Here is a 21099-nt window from a genome sequence, read left to right as displayed (position 1 = left end):
AAGTTAAAGAAATGTAACTAGAAATGAAAGATATCAACAGTAACATGAGTAACTCGGTCGAACTATATCGGGACTGTGCCACATGGTTGTGGGTAATTCGGTTGAACTATCTCGGACCCAACCATAAGGATCAAGTCACAAGAGACTTGCCAATTATTTAATTCGACTTAGAGTTATGATGATATAAACTAAGATTTCAGATTCGGTCGAAAACTAATGGAACAAAATGAGAAAAGAAAAATATCAAAACCATAATAAGCAATCAAAGATGTCAATACGTATAAATTATACGTTTATGAAATAAAGTAAGAGCTATGAAGAAAAGTAAAGAAAGTAGGCAATATGATTTCAAAAGAATATTTTCTATATATATAAAATGGTTTTTCAATAGTTTTAACCCTTTACGTGATATTGCGTGTAATTTTGGTGAACTCACTCAGTTTTATACTGACTCCGTTGCTCCTCATATTTTTCAGGGATAGTATGATATGATTTGGAGAGTCAAGCTTCCGAAGTTTTAATTCTCAGAAGTCATTTGCACAAGAAGTGAAAGAAGGTTTTCATTCTAGCGGTTCGCAGTAGGCTAGATGCTTGTGACTATGTATTTGTATAACGCATTTCCACTCTGATGTTTTGTAAAATGGGGTCATATGTATTTTGATATATGAAATAAGATTTGATTTGCAAAAAATTTACACACTTTTTTAGGCTTGCTACGGGTTTCGGAGCTACCACTTCCATTCCCTAGCGCCGGTCGCGGCTCATAAATTTGGGTCGTGACATCAACTTAATCATTTCCTATTATGAAACGGTTTAAATGCACCAAAAATCACCAACTTTTGCGTGTTTTTAGTATTTAACATAATCTTTTAATTTCGGCAAAAAAGCACATGAACTTTTAAACTTTTGCAATTAAGACACTGACACCTTTTTGGATGTAAAACGACACCGTTTTATATTAAAACGACGCCGTTTTGGATGTAAAAATAACACTATTTTTCAAAGAAAACACACATGGTCTTAATTGCAAAAAATTAAAAAGTTCATGTTTAATATGCCAAATTAAAAGAATATGTTAAATACCAAAAACACGCGAAAGTTGCTAATTTTTTGTGCATTTAAGTCTTATGAAAATCAATTTTCTATCATGTACATCAATCAATTCTCTACAGTATTCATGAATGGACGACCTAAGATCAATGGACAATTTTTATCTTCCTCAAAATCCAATACCACAAAACCGACGGGGAGAATAAACTTATCCACTTTCACTAGTACATCCTCAATGATATTGTATAGTCGTTTGATGGATTGCTCCGCCAATTGGAGTAGCATTGAGGTTTCCTTCACTTCACCCAAACCAAACTTTTAGAAGATAGATAATGGCATCAAGATAATGCTAGCTCCTAAATCAGACAAGCATTTGGAGAATTCCAAATCACCAACTACACACGAAATGGTAAAACTTTCTGGATCTTTCAACTTAGTTGAGATTTTCTTGAAGAGTAATCAGATTATAATCGTCCCTATCGATGGGATCTTTAGGTTGTTTTCTTATTCAGATCATGCTTTCTCCCATGGTACGGTCTATTTGCCAAATATAACTGTTATTTTTTTTCGGTCTATTTTTATTTCCTTGTTTGCTTTTGATAATTTTATATTTAATTAATTGTTTGTTTATTTAATAAAACAAGCTAAATTAACTCTTCATTAATATGTCCAACTTTTGGAATTGCATTGAATAAAGAATAAATGATTTTTTATACATTCAAATATTATATCAGAATTAATAATTAGTTAAAGAATTTCCGGTTGATGAATTTGTGTTTTTTCACTAATTTCTTTTCAGATTAGTGAATTGCATGATTATTTTATAGAATCACACCTCAAGTATCTTTAATAATAAATCCAAAATAACTATCCAGAATATTTATGTGTATAGTGACAATTTTTAAAAGAAAATTAATATTATTATTTTGACGTGATTTAAAATCACTATTTTTGCGTGATTTAATATCACTGTTTTAGCATAGGAAGCACAAATACTTCAATAAAGTTGCATTTTTTTGTTTTGAAAACCGAAAATTCTCATAAAATCTCGAAAACTCATTGGAAACATTTGAAATCGTTTTAGTAAATATAAAAATTTTAACTTTGTAGAAACTTTTTTATATATATATATATATATATATATATATATATATATATATCCGTTAATTTTATTATTCAAATTACCTAAAATATATTTCATATTCTAATTTTTGTTGAATTATATAATATTTTTATATCATATATAAAATTTTAACTATATTTATAAAACTTGTAAAAGAATTTATTATTTATTACGAACTTAAATTTTGAGTATACTTAAATGATACATTTAAGTATTTGTCATAAATGTATAAATAAATTTAGTGTATTTAAAATTGATAACTTTTAATATTTTTAAGATAACCTTATATTTTATTATTTACATATTTTTCTCATGTTTCATGTAGTTTATTTTAAAAAAAATTATTGTTTCTGCGTATTTTTTATATCTGTTCGCAGGAAAATATTTCCAAGCTCGAATCTTTGAATTTATAGATGGGTTCTGTATGGAAGTATGCTTTAGACCGAAATTTAGTCAGAAAAGTGTGTTGTTTGGTTAAAGACACTTAACCACGTGATCTAATAGTAATAATCTGGGAGCTATGAACTCAGGCGAGATTAATACTGAAAACTACTCCTAAATTAACCAACCGCGGAGGTTGGGGATAGAAAAGCACAGGGCTTTGAAGTTGTATTTGTTTGATTGATTTGAGTTGTCGTTAATACAAACCTAAAGCTAGCTATTTATAGGGGACAAACCCTAAAATAGAAAACCTAGTCTAGTGAGATACAATCTCTTATTTAGATAATACTAAACTAAATAATTAAGATAATGACTAAAAATAAGATAATGACTAAAAAAGATAACTATTAAGCTAAGATAGGAACAACAGGATAGTTGATGGCTTTTGGGCTCAAAAACCCGAATTAGCCCATATGAGCTCTTTTTGGGCCAGTGCAAACAATGCCCCCCACGTCTTTTTAGCTGAATGTCAAGTAAGGTGAGAAGACGTATTTTTATCGCATGTCTTTGATCTCCGAAGCAACCCTTACTTTTGAACTCTGAATCTCTTTTTAATCGCCATGTCACCATATTAGCTTTTCCCATTCCACAAATAATTTAATTGGCCATTCACAATGTCACTGAACCACTTTCTTAACCCATTGAATCGGCATTCTTGGACTTTTAAAATGCATTGATCGTCACTTGGCCGATCAATTTAATTTTTTAATAATAACGTCATTGTTGATCGGCCACCTTCGCTTATTTTTTAACCGATCACTTAACACAACATCAACCAATTTGTAATATTGTGATCGGCTTACTTTCAATTTTAAACGATCAACCTTTTCTTTTCCTTCGTGGTTGTTTTAAATAGATCGTCCAAAATTTAAAGCGAAACTTTTTATTATAAATCGGCTTAATCTGTTCTTTCATATATTGAATTTTTGACCGAAAATATAGTAAAAAGTAAGTTGTACCTTGACTAAAAATTTCATTCCATTTTCCATGAATCATTGACCGCGACACATACCTTGGTAGATTCTTAACAATCGATTCGGCATGACTTATCAAGGCGAATGGTGATCGGCCTTGCCTCTCGGTGTTTTCATCATCAGCAATATCGGTTTGTACAAAATCCGATGGGATTTGACCCCTTAAAAGGAATGGAGATCGCCTATGCCCCCCAGTATCGTTGACTTGCCTAGAAATATCATCCTTGATATCATCAAGGTTAATACTAATATTAGGATCATCATTGATGTAAGCTTCTTCGGTCTCAGTATCACTAACGTCAAGATCGGCGTTGATGTCATCATCGGTGTGGATTTCATCAACACTATCAATCTCTCCAGTAGAGATTAAAGAAAACTCGGTGATCTCGTAGTCATAGGCTGGCTCTTTGATCTGTTCGCCTCCTAACACCTTAGCAAGATTATTTATAGCCGAATTTAATTTATTAAAATCGGCCATGATCTCCCTTTGAATAGCAGCACGTTCGGCTCTCATATTCTCTATGATCACCGATAGTTGACTCGAATAATAAGACATGATTTGATCAAAACTATGATCGCACCACAGCTTGCAAAGAGTCTGAATTTGACACTTTCCTTCTTAAATGCAGTCCTTGTGTCGACCATAACACGTCCCCAGTGGAGTCGCCAAAAGATGTTCGCAGGAAAATATTTCCAAGCTCGAATCTTTGAATTTATAGATGGGTTCTGTATGGAAGTATGCTTTAGACCGAAATTTAGTCAGAAAAGTGTGTTGTTTGGTTAAAGACACTTAACCACGTGATCTAATAGTAATAATCTGGGAGCTATGAACTCAGGCGAGATTAATACTGAAAACTACTCCTAAATTAACCAACCGCGGAGGTTGGGGATAGAAAAGCACAGGGCTTTGAAGTTGTATTTGTTTGATTGATTTGAGTTGTCGTTAATACAAACCTAAAGCTAGCTATTTATAGGGGACAAACCCTAAAATAGAAAACCTAGTCTAGTGAGATACAATCTCTTATTTAGATAATACTAAACTAAATAATTAAGATAATGACTAAAAATAAGATAATGACTAAAAAAGATAACTATTAAGCTAAGATAGGAACAACAGGATAGTTGATGGCTTTTGGGCTCAAAAACCCGAATTAGCCCATATGAGCTCTTTTTGGGCCAGTGCAAACAATATCGTTTTCGTGTCCGTGCTACCTATATTTTGTATCACTATTTGGCACGAGTAAACATTTATGAAAGGATGAAAATCCTATCCTTTTTCATAAATGTTATTTTTAGTTTTTCGTGTTTCAAGATAAAATTCATGCTTTTGTTGGTTTTGAATTTTATTTGTTTTTCAAAATTTTGAAAATTTAGTCAAAGGGTATTAGGTTTTGTATTTATAAATAGTTTCTAAAAACTTTCGACTCAGCCAATTTTCTCCTCTTAAAATCTTTATAATATGTGTCCTATTTTTTCAATTTAATCAATTTTATAAAGATTTTCATGTAAAATTGTGTTATTTTTAAAATAAATTATAAGATCTTTTTAAATCTTGAATTAAAATAAATATTAATTATTATCATCAACTTGTTGATTTGAATTATTATTTGAATATATCATTAAATTTATTTGACGTATTAAAGAATTGATATTTTTATTTTTTGGTGTTGGAAATGAATATAGTGTGTTTCGGCCGAATATATAATACTTGCGTATGGCGGAAAAATAAAAAATTAATAACTTTTTCTATAGTTACTTTGTTTTAGTTTACTTCATCTATTTTATTATTGGATAAAAATTATTATAATTCATCCAATATAAATTATATTAAATGGCAAAATAATTTAATTTTGCCTCAAACGTGGCAGTTTAATTATTACAGAGACTGAAATTTTAGACACATTTAAAGTTGTTATTATCACCATTTCATCTTTAAAGACAATTTATCAAATTTTTAGAAATGCAAAACTTTTGTTTTATTAATGATGAAACAATATAATGACAATTATTCTCAGTTTAATTTTTCGGTTTTAGAAACTGAGTTTTTTTTACATTATACCCGTAATTGTATAACTCATTTGATGGATAAAAAGACCTTTATGGATTGACTGCCTGACAATATCATTATTTATCTTTCATAACTCACTCGTTAATGAAAATCATTCATCGTATTATTATTATATCATACTTTATTTTTGAAAATTTAGCCTATGAACCAATTTTTTTTTTTTTTAGTAATTTGGTGCAGTTCCATAATAGGAGATTAAGAAGTAAAGGACCCTTTTTTTTTCCTCTTTTAGTTGTGGTACCAAAAGTACATCAAATAGAGAAGGTAGGACCCAAATTATTTTGAAGCAAACGTGGCAAAACCCCGTTGGTCAAATTAACTAGCAGTTTAGATTCTAGAGATTCATTTGCTCATCATCAATATGTGACTTATAACGTAAGCATCATATGTCATACGTGGCATAATCCAACTCAGCTCCAGTCATATTAGCCAATCCAAACCCATAAATCAAATCCTCTATTTCCGATTCTACCCTCTGCCGTTTCAGTTAATTTCTTAAATACCCTTATAATTATCTTCCTTAAATACCCCTGGTTTTTATTTTCTTAAATACATAAACCGTCTTCTTCTCCCCTCTTAATTTTGTTAAGTATATATTTTAATATCTTTATCTATTCTCTCAAGGCGTAGGGTTCCAAAATTCGATAATTACTAGATCCGAAGCCCTAATTTATTTTCTGTTTTTTTGGTTTGATTTCTTCTAATTAGGTCTAATTTCGGTGATTTTAGGGTTTTTTTTGACCCGATTAGGGTTGACCTGGGATTTCGTAAAAAAGTTAGGGTTTTAAGGGGTTTTGATTGCGTTGAGGGTTTTTAGTTTGTATTTGTTTATTTTGGGTTTGAAAGGTTTCAAATTGGCTGCAATTGAGGAGTTTTGTTTAGGTTGGTTTAATTTCTGTGAAATCTTAGTTCTTTGAGGGCATGGCAAAAGTGGGTGAGGAGGATGTTGACTATGAGAGTGATCCCGAGGAGGAAAAGCGTCTTCTCGGAATGAGAAGACGTGAAGCTGCGAGTGATGACGAGGAAGATGAAGTTGAAGAGGAGAACCATGGACTGGAACGGAGAGGGCCTGTCCATTCCGAGGAATCGGATGGAGAGGGTGGTGCTGCTGATTATGATGATGAAGACGACGAGGAGGAGTTAGTTGATGAGGAGGTGTATGAAGAGGAATATAATGAAGAGGACGGGGTTTATGAGGATGAGGGACATGGGGAAATTGATGGGAATGGGAATGAGGAGAGAGGAGGGGGAGGAAGAGATGGTGCTGACCAGGTTATGAAGAAGATGGATGAGTTTGGGGTAGAGGTGAAAGGAGTGGAGGATGGTGCAGAGGAGGGGGTGGAGGAGGATGGAGAAGGAAAAAAGGAGAATGAACCGTTTGCGGTGCCTACTGCTGGGGCTTTCTACATGCATGATGATCGTTTTAGAGAGAATGCACCAGGTCGACACAGGTATTTATTTTATTCATTATATTAGTGTATGGTGTGTAATAAATTGGTGATTGAGCTGATATGTATTCCTTAAACTTTGTGGGTTTGACTGTCATTGTGCGTATTTTCATATGAAAGGTCAAGCTTTCTGATCTGCAAATTGCATGGATTGATATGTTGGGTTATTATACTAATGGCTGAATTGGCACTAGGATTATAATGATGTTTGAATTTGACTACTCTTTCTGAAATCCTTTGGTACATGTGAGCCTGGTTCGCTGTACAATTTCCATTGAATGCAAACTTCCAAAGATATGCATGCATCTGCATTGTATTTGAGATGATATAGTGGCCTTATATTTTTTCAAAGATGTAGTGCATAATCTTTCAGAGTGGAGACAGAATTATACTTATTTTGATTACTTGGCATGATTTGCTTGCTTATGGTTAGAGAACTAGACTTGGCAATTGACAGAAAGGTGTTGTTTTATATCTTGCTTTGTGTGATTTATATTTTTGTCGCTGTTTTAAATAGCATTATATCAGTTGCATTGTAGATGTATTGTGCCATTTATCAATTAAGTAATTGGTAACTTTAAATTTAACTCATGCTTGGTTTAGGCGAACTTATGGTGGGAGGAAGTTATGGGAGTCCAAAGATGAGAAGAAGTGGGGACATGACAAGTTCGAGGAGATGAATTTGCATGAAAGGCATAATGACCAGGTAAAATTTAGATCACAATGTTCTCGATGAGATTTGTTTTTATCTTCTTTTTTGTATCTCCTTTTTGCTACATTTTTACATTAGTACGCGTTAAAATGTTTTCAGCGAAGGAGGGGTTCCAAAGGCAACTATCAAGCTCGTGGTGGGAAAATTCAGGGTTCGGATCAAGGAAATGCCAGAAGGAGCAAGTCCAAAGCATTCAGCAATGGAAACAATCAGAACCAGGCACCAATAGGGGTGAGAGGGAGAGGGCCTAGAAAGTATGAGCCCAGATGGAAGAGAAGTGGCCAGGCACCTCCTGTGCAAAACAACCAGCCTGAGAAGTCCTTTGAGAAATCTTCTCATAGAAGTTCAGAGAGGGTTTTAGCACCAGCTTCAAATTCAGAATTTGATCAAGTAGCTCCAGCTGCTAGAAAAAATTCAAGCCTAAGTTCTGCTTCTCCTCCTTTTTATCCTTCTGGATCATCAAACAAAGATGTCACTTTGACTCCAAAAAGGGATGTGCAAGCTGGAAGTACAAGCAAGAATCTTCACACTTCTACTATAGATGACAGTTTCTCTATGCAGCAAGCTAGTGCATCGATGCGGGGAAAGAATGTAGCTGATTCTGTTGGTATTGACAAGCTTTACATTGATGATTCTGTTAATTCAACTGCTGGAAAGCCCATGAACAATATGAAAATGCAGCTTTCTGGATCTTCCCTTGTCAACACCATGCAATCCTCTCAGTCTAGAACTCAAGGTAGGGGTCTTGCTGTCTCAGGGTCAGGGACTTATCAATCTAACCCTCTTCAAAACAAAGTCAATAGAGTTTCATCTGCAGCACAGTCCCATCATGTTCAGCGGAATCCTAATCAAAGTCGTGTTCAATCTTCTGTTCAAACTCCTAGTCAGCAGTTGAGCCAGCACTCTGGTAGTGGATCTCAAGCTTCTTCGCCACCAAAAACAGCTTTGTCTATACGATCATATGAAGCTGAAGATGCAGAGACTAACATGGAATCAAGTAAATCTAGAGGTGCATTGGTGGGAAAGGGAAAAGGCAATATTCTAGGTAGTGGAAGAGGGTCTTTTATGTATGGTGGGGCACAAGTTATGGGAGCTACAGGAAATATTAATGTTGGTCACGGTGATCAAAACTTCCCTGGTACTCCAGCCTTCTTGCCAGGTATAAATTTTTTCGATCAAATTTTCTGCTATCTAGGACAATTGAGGATTGACATGTTTGTGAAAATTATAAGCTTTAATTTGATTGTCTACCATTTGTTTAATTACTTCAAAATTTATTTTCACAGTAGCTAACAAATGTCATTCTAGAACCCTTTGAAGCCTTTCCTTTACTTGTTTGTTCATTTTCTGTATTTTTTGTGCTTTGATCAACACATCGTAATTGATATGCGGTTTAGGAAAAAGAGCTTTACCATAAACTTATTACTGTTTGGATCTATACTTTATTCTTTAAGATAATGAAGCTCACTAGTATTCCAGTTGTGCTTTGGAATGTTTCTTATTAATGTTATTTGGAATGTAGTTATGCAATTTGGGGGCCAGCGTCCTGGTGGTATGGGTGTTCCTGCTGTTGGCATGGCATTTCCTGGATATGTTGCTCAACAACAACTTGGTTTAGGAAATTCAGAAATGACATGGTAATGTAATTCTTCTTTTGGGTAGTACATTATTCATTTGGTTGTTCCCCTATACCTTCAGTTATAATTAATTAACCGACTTATTACCATACATTATCTTAACTTTTCTTGGTTCTTATAATCTTCTAAAGTTTTATCTAATTGAAATGTGTACGGCTAGATATAATTTTGGGCTGTAGTATTAGCATCTGAAAAAGGATGATTAAATGGAGTAAGTTTCTCTTGAGTTGTTTCCTTGATTTAGTTTGGCAATAACAGTGGTCATGATTTGTGTGATGTTTAGGCTACCGGTTTTGGCTGGCGCTGCGGGAGCTTTAGGGGCTACTTATTGTTCACCATATATAGTTGATGGTTCGTATCATGCTCGTCCATCTGGACAGACATCTTCTGTGGGTTCTTCGAGGTTTGTAGCTTAACTCTCAGCAGTGCTGATTACCTTCAATTGATCTCCTATGGCCTCCTTTTTTTTTTTTTGCTACTATGTGCATTGTAGTATGTTGGAATGCTTACTTGAACTGTATGGTCCTTAGTACTTGTGTTTTTTTATTGTTTGAGCTGATCTTGATCATGCAATGACATAGGTTGATGTGCATGTATGCCTGCATTAATAAAATGCATAATGTTATTCCCAGAAGTTTAATCATCAGATTATCCATTTTTGGTTTCATATTATGTTTGTCTTCTGCTTTAAATTTTCTTGGATTTTTATGAGGATGCCTATGTGTAACTGAAATTTAATCATATTTTAAAACTCATGTTCTTGTTCCTATTAGAGTTGCATGCTTGTAGTTAGGATGCTATATAACTTTGCGTTTATAGTATATAGTACATAGCGTATCGAAGGATGTATGGGAGCTAGATATAGCGTGTATGCTCGAAATAGATTGCTTCATATTATGCTTAGTATGTCGGTAGTTTCCTGGTGAACTTTTTTATCTTGTTGCTCTAGTTATAATCTTATATCTACACTCAGTAACTGACCAAAATATATTCCTCATGTCGCATGTGTTTACCTTGGTTTTTGTGTTTTCCTAAATTAATTTTTTAATGAACACCTTTCTATATAGCTTGTTTTTATCATGCATTCAGTTGTTTGGCTTTGCAAGCTGTCATGTTTAATCCTCTCAAATTTTGGAGTGTCATTAACTACTGCCTCATTGTTGGCCATAGTTTAATAATTCTTTTCCCGTTTTTACTGTTTCTCAGCAAGGAGGATAGTACTAACAAGTCCAATAATGAATGGAAATCTTCTCAGAGAACTGGTAAGTGACTATCTTATAATTGATACATTTTTACTTGTAAAATTTGTTCGCACATCTCCACTGTTTTCCTTAGAAGCTAACTTGTTACGTGCACAGAGCCTGTGAATGATGAGTTCGGGCAGCGACAAAAGCCTCGCAGGCATGTGAATTTCTCATGTTTTTCTCTTTTCTTTTTTCTTTTGCTATTTATGGGATTTTTCGTAGCTAAGGTTTTTGAAATTATTTTTTTTATCATTTTGCAGATACTCAGAAATGGATTTTAAGCAGCCAAGTACTAGTACTTAGATGAAATGAAGCGTATTGAACAAACAGATAAAAGGTTAATTTCTGCTCGGTGAAATTCTTATGATGTTTGAAGATTTCAAAATTCTTAGTTGTGGTTTTGTGGTGATGCAGGCCCTTGATCAGGCCCTTTGTGTTCTCCAGCTTATGTTCTGGAGTGCTTTGGGCTGCTTTATGTTCCAGGATATTTTAGGTAACTACATTTTCTGTACTTGCAAAGATCATATTTTATGTGACTTTCTGCTTGGGAAAAATTGGAGGAGAAAAGCAAGGAAGTACTTGCCTTATGTTTTTTGAATAAGAGGAGAGGAGGAAAAACAAAAAATTGCATTTTGATGCTATGCATCCGTCAATTTAATAAAAAATCTATACTTGTGGCCTGCGAGAGCGATGCACGTCTATTTTCCCGGCTCCTTACCATGTTTTCACTCTTATGTTTATCATGCCAAATGACCCTTCTAAGAAACGAGGAAGTCTCTATTGCCTTGTAATTTATAATTGGCCTTTCAGGCTAAAAGCATCATTTTAATAAGATTTGAAAAAAATTACATTTTCTTTATTCAAATTTTAACACCAAACAAATGCACAAAAGATTTATATACCGAAAAAGCTTTACATTGCAAGTAGCAAAGGCCATTAGATTCCAAGTGCTTTTAGTCTCTGCATGTTAGATTAGTTTTATTGGAAGTGTATTGACTGAGGGGTGGAGCGTGGGAGATAAAGAGAGTAATGTGTGGATGTCGTTAAAGAGAGTGGACTGTGGAGTCATATTGTTTTATAATTGACAGTTCCATGCACTAATTGATAAAATAAAAGAAGTCAGAAATAATGAATGTCTAAAGTTTTTTAATGCTATTTTTATATTTATCAATTCCTGTTTCTATGTTTTCTTTCCCCTCGATTAGTCCTCACTTAATTCCCTTCTTTCTGTTTGTTTCAGTTATACGTAACCAACACCTGCTCATGCTGCATTGAACTTGAGGAAACATAGTTGTGGCTTGACGGGTGGTATTTCTTTGTTTAAATGTGCGGTATGAGCTACAGAACAATCCTTTCATATTTCTTTTGTATAGGCATAGCGAACGGAATTGATAATCTTCTGATTATTTTGCTGTTCTCAGGTTTTCTTGTTGCTTGGATTTTTAATGAAGCTTGAGAGAAATATGCAGGCTTCTCCAAAAAAACTATAATACTAAAAAATGTCAAAAAGAACAAGAAGTATTGAGCAGAAGCTGTTTGCCGGGTGACGTTGAGTTTTCGTATTTATGTTTATGTTTATGTTTAGAGTTTTTCTTCCAAACTTTGTGGTGTCAAGAGTATGAGATGAGAGTTTAGAGACATGTATTGTGCTTTTATAGAGCTATGGAATGTGGCTATGATGAATATAATATATTTTCACCTCTTTATTTGATAATAATTAGAGTTTGATTGTGTAACCTAGGGCTTTCTCATCTTCTAACCGAAATTATTTTACTTTCAGAATAGAATCAAGTCAAAATAATAATTTCTTTAATAGTTTAAAACCGTATTGAATCGAAAATTATTAGTGCGGTTGTTGCACACACTATTCTATGATTGAGGTTTTGTTGTTTGATTATTCTCTTATATAAATTTCCAACAAGAAAATGTATTTAAATTGTGTTAATTATCATATAATAAGCTTTCCCTTTCTTTAATCAAAGCATCAGTATAGCTTTCATTGCAAACGACTTTGGCATTGTACATAAAAACAAAACAAAATTGCATTTCTTTATGCTCGGATGATGTGGGAAAGTAACCGGTACCCCAATAATTTAATCTCCATCTTCTAATGATTCCTTTCTTGTCAATATTATAGTTGGAAAAAGTATTACCAATTAATAAACTATTATCTTTTCTCCTTTCCCAAACATACCTTGATTGTTAGTTGGTGTTCAATAAGAATTCTACATATTTTTTTAAAAAATTATCTAAATGATGTTTGATTAGTTGAAAAATTAAATATTGAATTTTAAGTGCTGAATTTTAAGCATTAAACATAATAAATATTGAAATTTTGAGTGTTATATTTAATATTCTAATATCTAGTTGATAAGTTTAAGTTAACCATTGAAAATATTAATATTTTAATGAAATATGTTTTAATGTTAAAATTTTAATTTTTAATGTATTACTAAAATTATTAACTAATAATTATAGTAATAATTGTATTAGAATACGTATCAATATAAATGCATAAGAGGATAATAATTTATACTTTATTAATGTTGACCAGATCTTCAAGTTCCGGTATTTACTTGTTAGTAAGGACAAAAAAGTCAAAAAACTCATAAATTATGATTGGTATTTACTGATAAATCAAGAATATAATTTTTTTTTTGGTAAAAATGTTAGTTGATAATAATAAATTATTATCTTTTCTCCCTTCCCAAACATACCTTGATTGTTAGTTGGCATTCTAGAAGAATTCTACATATATTTTAAAAAAATATTATATGAATGATGTTTAATAAGATGAAAAATCAAATACGAAATGTTAAATGCTGAATTTTAAACATTAAACATAATAGATATTGAAATTTTGAGTGTTACATTTAACATTCTAGTTGATAAGTTAATTATTGAAAATATTAATATTTTAATTAAATATGTTTTAATGTTAAATTTTTGATTTTTAATGTATTACTAAGATTATAAACTAATAATAATAATAATAATTGCATTAAAAAAAGTATCAATATAAATGCATAAGAGGGTAATAAATAATATGTAATCTATTAATGTGACTAGATCTTCAAGGTCCGGTGTTACTTGTTAGTAATGATAAAAAAAGTCAAAAAAAGTTCATAAGTTATTTTTTGTATTTTACTGAAAAATCAAGAATATAAAATCTTTTGGTAAAATATAAAAAATTAAATATTAATACTTGGAGTTGAAATTATAAATTAATCCTTTTAACTAATCATTTTAAGTGGTAATTCAAGTTTTTTTAAGATGGATGGTGAACAATTAATTATGCTTTATCCAATACTACTTAAAAGAAATAAATGTTAGAAATTTTAAAATAAGTGATCCGTTCGGTTATCGAATATTATTTTAGAGTACTTTTAAAATCTAATTTAATTTTTTGAAATTCTATTTATTCAAAATTCCAAATATTCTTGAGTAGACATACAATTACATTCTAAAAAATATAAAATATAACAATATAAGATATAAAATTTAATTGATGTAGATGTAATGAAAGCTTGTAAATTAATTTATTACTAGTATTTCTATTTATTGAAAAAAAGGCTTAATCATCAAAATCCCCCACTTTTTAGCCCCTTGTCAAATGCACCCTGACGTTGCAATTTTGTCAGCTGCACCCTAATTCACACGTTTGGTTTTCAATTTCACCCTCAAGTACTAAATTGATCTCTTTTCCATTTGGAAAAAGTTAAAATAAGTCATTCATTTTTAACTTTTTATGTGGAAAAGAGTTCAAACAAGTACTCTATAAGGGTTTTTATGAATTTTTCCCAAGTGAAAAAGAGTCCAATTTGATTTTGAGGGTGGAATTGAAATCCAAAGGTGCAAATTAGGGTGCAGCTGATAAAATTGCAACGTCAGAGTGTAACTGAAAAGGGGCTAAAAGGTGAGGGTTTATTTGGTGATTAAGCCTTGAAACAATCATATGTTTATTTTAGCGGGGCCTATTTAGCAAGGAAATGCGACTTTTTATTCATATTTTGCTGATTCATACGTAATTGCTCAACAAAGTCCTATTCCAATACAACTCACAGCACCATTTACATGTACATTTACTTAATCCAACGGACATCAAAACCCCTCACAACCTCAATAGATCAACGGTAACGATCAACCTCCCTGACTAACCGACACTACCACAGTAGGACCACCAACATAACAACTACCAATTTGATTTTGCCACGTCAGCAAACCCACACAGTTTCACTAACGCTTATCACAGCCAATTCCAAATAACCACGCGTACACTCGCACGCGCCATCTCCCTCCCTCAATAAAATTCATATTTTCAGACACTTCTCTGAAAAATAAAAAATTAAAAAAAAACGTTTCATCGCTGCGAGCTTTACCAGTAGCAGTAGAAGAAGAAAAATCATCAAAGATCTTTGACTTTGAGTTAGTTACTCGATTCCTTTGAGTTAGTTAAATTCTTTTAATTAATTAGTTTGTTTGTTTACTTTTTAAATATTTTGACATTGAAGTTTTTTTTAATTTTTGCTGTGTGATCTTGTTCTTGTTAGGGTTTTAATGTAATGCATTTGAAGTTTAGTTCTGTTAGTTTATTAATAAACATCAAGAAACTATGAAATACTGTTAAGTTTACTTTCTTGAATGTTTTTCTTTACTGTTAGTTCTGTTTGGTTGCTGAGAAAATGTAGGGAAGTTAAAAGAACGATGAAATGAAGTTGCGGAACTTTGCATTTTTCTTTAGCGAGGGATTTTATTCATTATTGTAGCTCTGATTTAGATATCAATAATTCAAGATTTTATTATTTCGAGTTATCAAGAAATGCTTCTTTACAGTTCTTTTTATAGGTTTTCTTTTTTAATTTATATTTTTTATGTTTTTTTATGGAAGTAACTTGAAATCTCGACGTTTCTTGAATTTCTTGGATTTTACAAGGACTATAATTCAGTTCTTTGTTAATTATTTTTCGGTTTTCAAGAAATTAACTGAATGAAAACATTCAGGGATGAGAAGTATTTTCCGGAAATTATTTTTATTTATGTTTTTGCTATGTTCGATTATTACCATATGAGGAACTAGACTTGTTTGTTTCGATTTCAGGTAAATCTTTTACTCAGGGAGTACTAAATGCCATAGAAGCCAATTGATTAAGCTTTTTGCTTATGTAGTATAGTTTAAGAAGAAAATGGAAGACTTAGTGAACAGAGGAGATTTGCATGTAAATGTTGTTAGGCAATCGCCAATAAGAACAGGGGGAAGCTTTAAGTCGACACTGTCAGGGAGATCAACGCCTAAGAACTCTCCCACATTTAGGAGGTTGCATTCCAGCCGAACTCCACGGAGAGAGGGTAAAAGTATTGGAGGAGTTGTACAGTGGTTTCGAAGCAATCGGTTATTGTATTGGTTACTTCTGATTACTCTTTGGGCTTACCTTGGATTTTATGTCCAGTCTAGGTGGGCTCATGGTGATAACAAGGAGGAATTTTTGGGGTTTGGAGGTGCAAACAGAAATGAGGTTTCAGAAACTGAACAGCATACACGACGGGATTTGCTTTCCAATGATAGTTCTGTATCTGCAAGTAATGAGACTGATAAGATTCAGGTAGAAGATGGTAAAAAGATAGGTGTTGTTTTGGCCAAGAAGGGAAACAAAGTTTCTTCTGATAAGAAAAAAGTTTCTTCTGATTTGAAAAAAATTTCTTCTCCAAACAAGAGGAGTAGGAGAGCAGGACGCAGGTTGCGGAATAAAACACGTGATAAACAGAACGCAACAGCACAGGTTGAAACTGAGGATATTGAGGCTCAGGAGCCAGACATTCCTCAGAAGAATACTACTTATGGTTTCCTTGTTGGTCCGTTCGGATCAACTGAGGATAAAATTTTGGAATGGAGTCCTGAGAAGAGAACAGGAACTTGTGATAGAAAGGGCGAGTTTGCACGTCTTGTATGGTCTAGAAATTTTGTATTGATATTCCATGAACTATCAATGACTGGGGCCCCACTTTCAATGATGGAGTTGGCAACAGAGTTTTTAAGTTGTGGAGCCACAGTTTCTGCAGTAGTTCTTAGCAAAAGAGGTGGTTTGATGTCAGAGCTTACGAGGAGGAGGATCAAAGTGCTTGAGGACAAAGCTGATCTCAGCTTCAAAACTGCTATGAAGGCAGATCTTGTTATTGCAGGATCTGCAGTTTGTGCATCATGGATAGGTAAAACTCAATTGGTTGCCATTTGCACAATTTTATTTTATTTTAAAAAGCCATTTTGGAGCAGTGTTTTTTGGATGTTGATTGCTATGATGATTATAGAGATCAAATAATAACACTATAGATTGCAAATTTGAAACATTCAATCATGATTTAGCAGTTGCAGGTTATGTAAGAATGCAAAACTGCTATTAACCGTTTGAAGAACATAGTAAGATTCAACTGAAATCTTTTGATTGTGTCTTGTACTTAGTCCTTGATAGTTTCCTTCACAGAAATAATTTATAGTATGATCCAATCCATCCAATCAATATTTACTGTAGAATTAAATGGATTCCCTCTTATTCCTTTGTGTTTGATTGTCGTAACTCGTAATGAGTGGAAAAGTAAATTTTATGTGTGAATTTTAAGCTAGTACATGTTTTTCGTGTCATAATGGTTGAAATTAACTTCAAGTACAGAGATGGAATCAAGCTCAATGCAAGAAGAGATGTTGCATATATATATATATATATATATGATTTATCCCCCCCGTAAAGGGCCAAGTTAACCCAAATCTTGAATTTACTTGTCGCTTATCAATTCTTAAGTTGGCCATCCTTATAGGTTCTCTATTCTGTTGGGCTCCTTCTGATTTCTATTCAATAATGTCTCATTGTAAGCGATTGATTTATTAGGCCCTTGTCCAGGTTGACATCGACTGATGTAAAAGTTTGCGCTTGGCTTATGCTATAATATTATTCATTGTGTTCTGGCGCTATTCTACTTTTTGCCTTATTATGCTTTTTTCTCCAAGCAGCTCATTCTAACTTTCATTTGAAAGCTATCAAAAAAATTCCTTTCCAATTATTTTATATATAAACCTTCATAGTGCATACACATGTTTATTTTACAACAAAATGCCTGCTTTTGTGAGGGAAGATCAAGTTTTGGTAAGGTAGTATTGAAAATGTTTGTAAATGTTGAAGGTGACATGACCTGACATGCTAGTTTTGGTTTCAGATAAATATATGACTCGTTTCCCAGCTGGTGGAAGTCAAATTGTTTGGTGGATTATGGAAAATCGACGAGAGTACTTTGATCGGGCTAAGGTGGCCATGAATCGGGTGAAGATGCTGGTCTTTCTTTCTGAATCTCAGACCAAACAATGGCAATCCTGGTGTGATGCAGAAAATATTAAGTTGAGATCTCCACCTGCTATAGTACCGCTATCTATTAATGACGAACTAGCTTATGTAGCAGGAATTGCTTGTTCACTAAATACTCCATCTTCTAATCCTGAGAAGATGCTGGAGAAGAGGAAGTTGCTACGAGAGTCTGTTAGAAAAGAAATGGGATTAACAGATAATGATGTGCTCGTGATGTCTCTGAGCAGTATAAATCCTGGAAAGGGTCAACTCTTACTGCTGGAATCAGCACAGTTGGTTATTGAACGGCGTCCTTTCAAGATGTTAAAAAGATCCGTGGATATAACTGAAGATCAATCAAACTTAGCTGCAAAACATCACTTAAGAGCATTGTTGCAGGAGTCTATAGATACCGATGAACGATCAAATAGTTTAGATCAATCTAGTAAGTCCTCCGTCAGGCCTAAACAACCTAAGAAGAATCGTCTCTTTAACAGGCGACGCAGAAAAAGTAAATTGTTGTCTATTCCTGAAGAAAGGCAAGAACGTCATCTTAAAGTTCTTGTTGGTTCTGTTGGATCCAAGAGTAATAAGGTTCCTTATGTCAAAGAAATGCTAAGCTTCTTGTCACAACATGCAAATTTGTCAAAATCGGTCTTGTGGACTCCAGCAACCACTCGTGTTGCTTCGCTTTATTCTGCAGCAGATGTTTATGCTATAAACTCTCAGGTAATCTCGATAATCATCTCCTATTAATTCGTATCTGTATGTGCATCCAATCGTATGCGTACATAAAAAAGTTAAAGTAGTTAGATTAATACTAGTGCATCAAACGGTATGACTGAAATATTTTTGACATGGCTGGTGTATTTAGTAAATTCTGAGTTTCAGTAAATTCCCATGTGCAAAATCAATTCATTTCTTAACTACATCATTATAGATTTTGAACAGCGAGTCCGGGCCTCAAGTTATTAGAGTTTCCCCAGGCCCCAAAACTGTATCTGAGAATGTTTATCTTCTTTGTCAATGAATTTTAATACGACAGTATGACTTCTCTGATTTATAACTCCATGTGAACTTTCTCAAAATAAATCTGGATATCTGGGAGCTATTTACTTGATATTTCACAAGAGAAATATGTATGTTCATTGTTTTAAACGTTTTTGTTATTCTTTTTATTCTGCCTCCTTTCCAGCTATGAATAGGCTTCTTTTGAAGTGTAACATTATCCCATGTTATCACGAAGCATATAGTATTTAGGGGTTAATTTACAGGGTCATGAAGCATATATTAATTTGTGGGTTAATTTACAGGCCCTTGGAGAAACCTTTGGGAGAGTGACAATTGAAGCAATGGCTTTCGGTCTTCCGGTAAGCATTCCATATTTGGTTGTTTCTAGCCCAGCGTAGATGTACATATGTAACTTGGTAATTTTTATTGCTAAACTAGTGCAAAATTTTGACATTTTCCGTTTTCTTTTTATGAAATCTATGGCTGCCTGATTTATGTGCATCTTTAGAATAAACTACTGAGCTTCTTTTCATTTTTTGAAAAGTAGATTTTAGGAATAATATTTTTAACTTTCTGGCATGCTGACTTTTAGGATACCTAGAATGTGTTTGGTTCAATATTGGGGATAATAATAAAAATGGCTGAATACATAGTTTGACTCCTGAACTTGTACCCTTTTACCCATCTAACCTCCAAACTTAACGTCTCACCTATCGAAATCCTGAACTTGTTAAATAACCCGATTTGACCCTCGAACTTGATAAATACGTAAACATTTAACCCCTCCGTACACAATTTCTTCTAGAACGTTTCAAGTGACAAGTGGACACGAAGGGTTCAATACTTACATATTTATCAAGTTCAGGGGTTAAATCGGATTATTTAACAACTTTAGAGGTTCGATAGGTGAGACGGTAAATTTAGGGGTTAGATGGGTAAAAGGGTACAAGTTCAGGGGTCAAACTATGTATTAAGCCTAATAAAAATACAAATGAGAATGGAAGGAAATAAAAATAGAAATGAATATTTTTCACATGTTTTTTGGTTCAATAAGATACAGTGGAATGAAAACGAGACTTGATTCAATTTTTCAGGTTTATTACAAAAAGTTAGCAACTGGATTCACATTGCCTTTGTAATACATTACCATCTTACATTGCAATTTCTGATGGTATACTGGAAATCAGATGTCTTTTAGACCGATGCTGCATGGATTTATAAGTGCAACTATCTTGAGATATGTTGCACAGAAACATCACGAATATTAATTTTCAGCGTTTTGATTCCGTTTCAGTTTTTTCATTTCCGTGGTACATATTTGAGTAAATTCTGATCAAATTCATTTTTGGTTATACAGGTAGTTGGAACAGATGCAGGAGGCACAAAAGAAATTGTGGAGCATAATATAACAGGACTTGTTCACCCGGTGGGGCGGCCAGGAAGTCAAGTTCTTGCACAAAATCTCCGACATTTACTCAGAAATCCATCAGCAAGGGAACAAATGGGGATGAAAGGTAGAAAAAAGGTAGAAAAAATGTATTTGAAGCGGCACATGTACAAGAAATTTTCAGAGGTTCTCTACAAATGCATGAGAGTCAAATAACAATTTACAGCTACAATTGGCTCAATTCGTTGATTAGTTCGGATCTGAAGAAAGCTGTGATGTGAGTAATAATACTACAGGTTTATCGAAATCTCTGGAAATGAATTTGAGACAGATTTATGAAATCTTTAGTGTATATATACGGCTCTTTTTTTGCATTCCATTGAATGAAAAGCTTAAATACTTTTTGTTAGTTTGTTTGAGATTGGCAATTTGTAGGTAAATTTTTTAATTCTCTGGTGTCCTCTCATAGAAATCTCACTTAAAAAACTTCCAAAACATTGAGCAAAGCAACAGAAACTTTTTTCTAGTTACTCCCCTTTCTTCCACAGAAAATGGAATGACTTTTTTTTAGAAGCGGATTAATTAAGTAAATGTCTAAAATATCTTTAGTTAAATTAGTATTTAGTCGATGAAATTGGACTGTCTTCATATTTTGATAATAACATCAATTAATAGT

At 33.1% G+C, this 21099-nt stretch overlaps 2 protein-coding genes across 3 annotated transcripts; both read left to right on the top strand.

Annotated features, from left to right (window-relative positions):
• Positions 1 to 6240: 6240 nt before the first annotated feature.
• Positions 6241 to 12433, top strand: LOC126680782 (protein MLN51 homolog). 2 transcript variants are annotated; one of them, XM_050375963.1, is made up of 11 exons: positions 6241 to 7107; positions 7708 to 7810; positions 7916 to 8975; positions 9339 to 9453; positions 9737 to 9856; positions 10660 to 10715; positions 10812 to 10854; positions 10958 to 11034; positions 11112 to 11190; positions 11938 to 12023; positions 12119 to 12433. In XM_050375963.1, exons 1-8 carry the CDS (start codon positions 6578 to 6580, stop codon positions 10998 to 11000), a joined length of 2070 nt encoding a protein of 689 aa, XP_050231920.1. In that variant the 5' UTR covers positions 6241 to 6577; the 3' UTR covers positions 11001 to 11034; positions 11112 to 11190; positions 11938 to 12023; positions 12119 to 12433. The 2 variants fall into 2 exon arrangements, with proteins under 2 accessions (XP_050231920.1, XP_050231918.1); XM_050375961.1 differs by having other exon boundaries at positions 11938 to 12028.
• Positions 12434 to 15017: 2584 nt separating this feature from the next.
• LOC126681337 (uncharacterized) lies at positions 15018 to 20832 on the top strand. The gene is made up of 5 exons (XM_050376882.2): positions 15018 to 15122; positions 15796 to 16901; positions 17901 to 18754; positions 19339 to 19395; positions 20394 to 20832. Exons 2-5 carry the CDS (start codon positions 15881 to 15883, stop codon positions 20637 to 20639), a joined length of 2178 nt encoding a protein of 725 aa, XP_050232839.1. The 5' UTR covers positions 15018 to 15122; positions 15796 to 15880; the 3' UTR covers positions 20640 to 20832.
• Positions 20833 to 21099: the final 267 nt, after the last annotated feature.

The sequence above is a fragment of the Mercurialis annua genome, linkage group LG5 (genome assembly GCF_937616625.2).
Source record: "Mercurialis annua linkage group LG5, ddMerAnnu1.2, whole genome shotgun sequence".
NCBI lineage: Eukaryota > Viridiplantae > Streptophyta > Magnoliopsida > Malpighiales > Euphorbiaceae > Mercurialis > Mercurialis annua.
This window is presented reverse-complemented; position numbering and strand designations above follow the sequence as displayed.